The sequence below is a fragment of the Pteropus vampyrus genome, unplaced genomic scaffold, assembly GCF_000151845.1.
Source record: "Pteropus vampyrus isolate Shadow unplaced genomic scaffold, Pvam_2.0 Scaffold335, whole genome shotgun sequence".
In the NCBI taxonomy this organism is placed as follows: domain Eukaryota; kingdom Metazoa; phylum Chordata; class Mammalia; order Chiroptera; family Pteropodidae; genus Pteropus; species Pteropus vampyrus.
The window spans coordinates 898,253-906,685 of NW_011889116.1; the positions used below are offsets into that span (position 1 = coordinate 898,253).

The following is an 8,433-nucleotide window of genomic DNA, read 5'->3' on the forward strand; positions in this document are numbered from 1 at the left end:
ATAGCACAGAATACCATATTTAATGGTCTAAACTTTTCAAATACAATAGAAAAAAATGTTTTAAATCAGACATCATAGACCAGGAGCCCACAGGCTGAACTGGGCCTATGGATGGGTTTTGTTTGGTTCACATAGTGGTGGTGGTGGTAGTGTTTTTGTTGTTGTTTAATGTAACTTATTTGCCAAAATTTAAAAATAGAGAAGTGACGTATAAAAATCTCTATTTCTAGCCTCTCATGAACAACTAGAAAATCTGATAACCGTGGGCTCACATTCTTACCTGGTGGCAATCAACTGGAGCCAAGTAGTAGCATCTTACTTTAAACTAGACACTTGCTCTCAGTTCACTTCCAATATACTCTATTCTCTTACATCCAGCCCATCTCATTTATGTATGCCATCTGCCTTGCCCCTTCAGCCATATGACTTTATTCCTTTGATTTAAGCATGACTTACCTATTCATTGAAGATAGACTTTTAATAAAGTAAATTATATTAAGTTAAAATTGTAATTGTATTTTAATATAACCAAATGGCCTTCTTCTAAAACAACAGTCTGTACTTTAGACTTTCCCTATCCTTCTAAATAATGAATGAATAAAATTAGATGTACCTTCTGATATTTAATTGCTGATCAGCAGCACTGTGCTAATGACCTTGAGATCATGGACTAATTATAATGGCACTAAATATAATAGTGCTTATTTAAACTTACTCTGTTTCATGGCCTCATCACAGCCTAAAACTAGGCCAGTCTTACAAATGATGGCAGATTGCATCAGTCTTTTCCCATTGCTGGAGAAACAATTCAAAGCATACATCTGCATCCTGTTAAATTATTTTAGTTTCATTTTATTTGTATGGCAAGACAAGAAATTTGGAAATCAACTTTCCCATTTTCCATGGAATGGGCACCTAGTGAAAAGCATAAAACAATCCTCCCCAAGGCAAGCATAAGAATCTACTTCTAATATAGTTTATGCATTTGTCCAAAACTATAAGTGTGTTCAAAAATTATACTCGTGTTAAAAAACTTCCAGACTCACAGAATCAGAGACAAATAGAATTGAGTCTGTGATATTCTAAAGCATTAAAAACTGTCACAGTATCCTGATAGAAGGGGAAGCCACAAAAAAATAATTTTTAAATTAGATTTAAAATGTTGCATTTTCAATGATTCTAAAGAATAAATGAGAGATTATAATAAATGCATTACATTGTATGATTTCATGCAACAATAGTCACTTTACTCAATACCTTGAACAAACCAAACTTTAAAATATATAAACTCCTCTAGACATATCAAGTAAAAGGCATTTCTGGGAGCTATGATTCCAGTTTCAGAAAAGATAAAGAATGACTTACCAAAAATTCTTGAGCTCTTTTGCAAAGCTGAGGAATTCTTATTGAGGCCCCACACTGGTCCACTCACCCATTTGTATGGGAGCACTACATACTGCTAACAATATCACAAAACATATGTATTATTCCATTCTTTTTCTAGATTTAGAGACAACCATTATGATATTTACCATATTTTTAAGTGTTAATAATCTTCCAGTTTGAACAAAGTTGACCTGAGTCATATTATTGCCTAATTAAAACAGCAGAAATGGCTTAATATTAGGAAATCAGTGTGAGCTTTCCAGTTTCATTATCCTTAAGTATACTGGCCCCACCTGTTCACTTTTAACCTTTCCCCCTCCCTTTTTGGACCTTCAGAGGACTGCTTAGATCCAGTGTGTTCCAGCCATGGCATCTGTGTGAAAGGAGAATGTCACTGTTCAACTGGCTGGGGAGGAATCAACTGTGAAACTCCACTTCCTGTATGTCAAGAGCAATGCTCAGGACATGGGACTTTTCTTCTGGACACTGGAATGTGCAGCTGCGACCCCAAGTGGACAGGATCTGACTGTTCCACAGGTACATTACAGTTATTTCCTTCTCCTTCCTCCACTCCCAGGTTCTCACTGGTCTTTGCTTTAAGGTAGTACTCCTTAAAGTCTGATATGGGTCATAACAGGATACCAAGTATTTCTTAGGCTAGTATTTTGCTGGGTTTTTAATCATATTTTTCATGGTCGTAGGTTTGTGCTAGAACCTCTGTCCTCATTCTATATTCTCCTGTAGTTATTTCATTGATTTCTGTCTCCCACTATCAGTTCTATACAGATTATTTCAAATCTATACTTTCCCAAATTTAAATAATTCTTCATTTCCAACCATCTGCTGAATATTTTCAGTGGGTGTCCATCACTCAAAAACATAACTTAACCCAGGAATTTTATTTATATATTGCCATATTATTGCGTAATTACTATTCCCACAACTTTCATTTTCTTAGTCCCTGCTCTGACATCATCCACAGTTCTCTTTCATTTTCTTAGTCCCTGCTCTGACGTCATCCACAGTTCTCCATTGTCTATAGATAAACTTCAAATATCCTAGCCTGTTATTACAAGCCCACCACAAACTACTTCAAATCTCTATCTCCAGCCTGTCTTCTACTTCTGCTTCCTACATAAATCCTTTCAGCTATAGTAATCTGTGTGCTTTCCTTTCCCCCAATATGTCACATATCCGCACTTTTCTGTATGCCCTTTCATCAGCACAGAGTGCTATTACCTTTTCACCTGTGAAAATCCAACTCATCTACCAAGACCAACTACAATTTTTGATATTCTAGAAAATTTTTCCTGATCATATCAACAGGAACCTCTGAAATCCTATCATGCTCATTGCTAGAGTAAAAAAGGAATTGCGATTCAGGTATTTGCATACATGACTTGTTTTCACCTACACTAAAAATCAGGGATCATTCTTTATTTTTATAAAAAGCCTTTGCCTGTGGATTTTGTTGAGGATGTGAAATGACATGTGATAAGCAGGTGGGATAGGTGGTTCTGTAAGACTTTTTGTACCAATGAATTGGCTCATGAACCAAAAAGTCCACAGTCCTGTGCTGTAAAGAAACAGGAGAATCCCTCTGTTAAGAGAATGAATTCTAACTTTATACTTCATTGTACAAAATTTTATTGACTAATATAGAAATAATATAGGAGAGAGGATTGTATTTTGCAATTTCAAAAAATGATTAAAATGCTAAAGATGATGTAATAACTAAAATGCAAATCTTAAAAATCATTCATTTATACACTTAGCAAATATATGTATGCTGCTGTGAGCTTAGCACAAGGAGATATAGTGGTAAACAAGATGGACGTGGTCCCTGCACAAAAGGAGCTTATAGTCTAGTAGAAGAGACACATTGAACAAGTTAGAAGAGGATTACAAAAAAGAAGTGACTGGGCATTATGGAACTGTATAGTATGGTTCTAAGTTAATTACTAATTTACTTACTTAATGTTATTAAACACCTTCCATCCTTCCACATGTCAGATATAGTATCATGGCCTAGAGCTTCAAGTTTAAAATAACGTTAACATTAATATCACTGTTAGAGCATACACTTACATAACAGTTATTATGTATTAGGCATTAGTCTAAGTGTTGTACATATATTCACTTAATCCTCATAATAACCCTAAGAGATAATCACTATAATTACACCTAATTTACAAATGAGGAAACTGAAGCACAGAGAGGTTAAATAACTTGCCCAAAGTTACCTAAATAACAAGTATCAGAGTTATAATTTGGACTACGTTATTCTGGCTTCACATTCTATGCATTTAACCATTACTGTACTGTCCTCTAGGAGCTCTAGGAACCCATCATCTAACACACCATGTATAAAAAAAGTATTGTTGGACTATGTCCAGGGCTACGTGCTACAGGGCACAACGAGGGAGCAGTAGGTTATTTCTGTGAAAAGAGGCCCTACAGTCAAGCAAGAATTTAAGGAAGTTTTAACATTTGAACACTAGAAAGATGATTACTACAAATTCTTGAATAATGTCATTTTGTTCAATATCATTTTGATATAACATTGATAAGATGCAGGAGGAACTTAAGTCTTGTTTATATCAATTAGCCTATAGTAAAAATTGGTTTCTTTATATGTTGTTTCACTTAAAGTAGCATAACCTATCAACAATGTGAAGTAAGGACTTAACCATGCATGTTTATTGGGTGGACAAGGGAAGAAAGAACATTCTAGGCAGAAGAAATAACCTAAAGCAATTGAGATATGAATCTAAATGACACATTTGGAGACTTACAAGTCATTGGGTATAGGTGCAGCCTAGGAGTACCGAAGGAGGTAAAATTGGAAAGATAAGTAGGAGCCAGGCACAGGGAGTTTTATTTGCATGCCATACTAAGGAACTTGCATTTCCTCTTGACACAATAAGAAGCCACCAAGTGGTTTATAAAAAATTGCATTTTAGATAGACCACTCTGACGGCATCTGAGAGAACCGATCAGAGATGGATAATATAAGGTCATAAGAGACAAGTGCAATGTGATTATTAGAGTAGTCCAGAAGTAAGATGGTGAGGAAGGCCTAAACTGAAACTGTAGTTGTGAGAAGGGTGAGGCAGAGATAGACCAAAAAGGAGTTGCCATGGTACAATAGAGAAAGTGAGGAGCCAGGGAGAACTACTTTAGGTGGCTGAGTAAAAGAAGAACCACCAGCTGAGAGAGAAAATTCATAGCTGTAAAAACAGATTTGGGGCAGAGAGACAGGCCATGGTGAGCTCAGTAATGAACATGGTGAATTGAAGGTATCTGCAGAAGACCCAGGTGGATATGTCCACTGAGGGATTGATAGTCAAGAATGGTACTTATGGGAGAATCATGAACTGGAAACAAATATTTTGGACATAGTTCGAACCATAGGAAAGCATATTCTTGTCCAGAAAAATGGAAAATGAGAACGAAGAAAGTCAGAACCCTAGAGAACACCAACATTTAATAACATTACTATGACAAGGTTCTTAATGTTGAAACAAAAACTTCCCTCTTTATATATGATTTAATAAACACTTAAGGATCGAATAGTAATTCTGTATCTCTCAGGTCACTCCTATCATTTATGTGTCCTTCCTCATCCCTCAGAATTAGGTATAACTTCTGGTAATATACCACTCACAAGTTGCACAAATTCAAATATTTGTATTTCCAATGAATTCACATTAAATATAATGTATTGAGACTTTCTTTTTGCCCAGTCCACCACTCCTACTTAATACAAAAAGACACGCACCAATTCTGTTGGCAAAGAAGAGAATCACTCAGAAGGGGAGGAAAAGGTTAATTATGAACATGCCTCTACATTCATCCTCCTTTACTCTCTCTCAGATGAAGTACCCTAAATCCTACCCTACTTTTTCGTCACTTCAAACCATGCTTATTCATTAAAATAAATCAAATGAGAAAAAAAATGGTAGCCCCATAGAAGATTAGATCTGGAAGAAAGAGTAGAGATATCTGGTTCAATGTTTCACAAAATAGTGGCTTCTAGTCTACCTGCCTTGGCATTTCTAAGGATTCTAATACACTGAGTCATAGAGAGGTTAAGCAGTTTGTCCCTGGATATGAGGGCTACTCCACCATTCTAACATCCTCATTTAATTGTTCAGTTGCTAAGCATTTATTGAACCCCTGTTATGTCCCTGTCAGCATGTCAAGCAGTGGGATACTTTATAATGAAACTGATCTATAGTTGAGGAGAGAAGTGTGAATAAATATGTAGAATATCTTTCATTAAGTACTATAAAATGGAGAGAGATTTAATATGCAGGGTGTATTTTTTAATAAATTTATTTATTTAAATTAATTTCAAGTATACAGTACATTAGTTGGACATCTATAATGTTCATAAAACAATCCTCCCAATAGCTCCCTCCCTCCTCTGGCCCTCTATTTAGACATCATATTAGTGCTAACTATATTCCCTCTTCTATGCTCCCCATGCCCAACTTTCAACTACTAAATTGTACTTCTTTAACCCTTCACCCCATTCTCACAGGCTCCCAACCCCCCTCCCTTCTGTCCCTCACCAAATTGTCCACTATATTTGTGAGTCTGTTTTTGATTTTGTTCTTTTTGTTCCTTAGATACCGCATATAAGTGAAATCACATGGTATCTGTCTTTCTCTGTTTGACTTATTTCACTCAGCATAATAACCTCTAGGTCCATCCATGTCATTGCAAATGGTAAGATTTCATTTTTTTTATGGCTGAGTAATATTCCATTATATATATAGATATATAGATATATAGATATAGATATAGATATAGATATAGATATAGATATAGATATAGATATAGATATAGATATAGATATAGATATAGATATAGATATAGATATAGATATAGATATAGATATAGATATAGATATAGATATAGATATAGATATAGATAAACCATAATTTCTTTATCCAATCATCTGTCAATAGGCATTTAAGTTGCTTCCATATCTTGGCTATTGTAAATGTGCTGCCATGAATATGGGAGTGCATAGATCTTTATGAATTATTGTTTTGGTTTTCTTTGGATAAATACCCAGAAGTGCAATTGCTGGGTCAAAAGGTATAACCATTTTTAATTTTTTGAAGACCCTCCATACTGTTTTCCATAGCGGCTGTATCAATTTGCAATCCCACCAACAGAGTATGAGGGTTCCCTTTTCTCCACATCCTCGCCAACACTTGCTGTTTTTTGATTTATTAGTGATAGCCATTCTGATAAGTGTGAGGTGATATCTCATTATGGTTTTAATTTGCATTTCTCTGATGATTAGTAACCTCGAGCATCTTTTCATATGTCTGTTAGCCATCTGTATTTCCTCTTTGGTGAAGTATCTGTTCAAGTCTACTGCCTATGTTTTAACTGGACTGTTTGTTTTTTTGTTGTTGAGTTGTATAAGTTCTTTATAAATTTTGGATATTAACCCCTTATCAGATGTATCATTAGCAAATATCTTCCCCCAAAATGTCGGTTGTTTTGTTTTGTTGATGGTTTCCTTTGCTGTACAAAAATTTTTTAGTTTGATATAGTTCCATTTGTTTATTTTTTCTTTTGTTTCCCTTGCCCAAGGAGCTATATCTGAAAAAGAAATTCTTGTTAGCAATATCAGAGTTTACTGCCTATGTTTTCTTCTAAAAGTTTTATGGTTTTGGGTCTTACATTTAAATCTTTAATCCATTTTGAGTCTATTCTTGTATAAAGTATAAGAAGATGGTTCAGCTTCTTTTTTTTTAATATCTGTCCAATTTTCCCAACGCCATTTATTGAAGAGGCTGTCTTTACCCCATTGTACGTTCTTACATCCTTTGTCAAATATTAAGTAAGCGTATAGGCATGGATTTATTTCTGGGCTCTCTATTCTGTTCCATTGATCAGTGTATCTGTTTTTATGCCAATACTATGCTGTTTTGATTACTGTAGCCTTGTAGTATATGGTTTGATATCAGGCAGTGTGATACCTCCAACCTTGTTCTTCTTTCTCAAGATTGTCATGGCTATTTGGAATTTTTTATGGCTCCATATAAATTTTAGGATTGTTTGTTCAAGCTCTCTGAAAAATGCCATTGGTATTTTGATAAGGATTGCATTGAATCTTCAGATTGTTCTGGGTAGTATGGCCATTTCTTCCTACCCATGAACAGGGTATATGCTTCCATTTATTTGTATTTTCTTCAATTTTTTTTTCAATGACTTATAGTTTTCTGAAAACAGGTCTTCTACCTTCTTGGTTAATTTGATTCCCAAGTATTTTATAGTTTTTGATGCAATTGCAAATGAGATTATTTTTCTTAATTTCTCTTTCTAAAATTTCATCATTGGCGTATAAAAATGCTACTGACTTCTGAATATTATATTTTGTATCCTGCTACTTTACTGAATTTATTGATTGGTTCTAAGAGTTTTTTGGTGGAATCTTTAGGGTTCTCTAGTATCTTGTCATCAGCAAATAACGAGAGTTTTACTTCTTCCTTTCCAATTCAGATGCTTTTTATTTCTCTTTCTTGTCTTATTGCTGTGGTTAAGATATCCAATACAATATTGAAGAGGAGTGGTGAAAGTGGGCACCTTTGTCTTGTTCCTGATCTTAAGTAAAATGCTTTTAGCCTTTCCCCATTGAGTATGATGTTAGCTGTAGGTTTGTCATATATGGCCTTTATCGTGTTGATGTATGTTCCCTCTATTCCTACTTTGCTGAGAGTTTTTGTCATAAATGGATGCTGGATTTTGTCGTTTTTTCTGCATCTATTGATATGATCAATAGATGATATTGATATGATCATCTAGTTTTTATCTTTCGATTTGTTAATGTGTTGTATCACATTAAATGATTTGCAGAAATTTAACCAACCTAGTATCCCAGGAATAAATCCGACTTTATCATGGTGTATGATATTTTTAATGTATTGCTGAATTCGATTTGCTAATATTTAGTTGAGGATTTTTCCATCAATGTTCATAAGAGATATTGGCCTATAGTTTTCTTTTCTTTTTTTTCTTTTT

General features: G+C 34.6%; 1 protein-coding gene across 3 annotated transcripts in view; it reads left to right on the forward strand.

Moving 5' to 3' along the window:
- Nucleotides 1-8,433, forward strand: part of TENM1 (teneurin transmembrane protein 1) — a 745,224-nt gene that overhangs the window by 400,206 nt on the left and 336,585 nt on the right. For all 3 annotated transcript variants that reach the window (XM_011378218.2, XM_011378219.2, XM_011378220.2), the window contains exon 11: nucleotides 1,723-1,923. In XM_011378218.2, coding sequence (XP_011376520.1) covers nucleotides 1,723-1,923 — 201 coding nt within the window. The remainder of the gene's footprint in view (nucleotides 1-1,722; nucleotides 1,924-8,433) is intronic.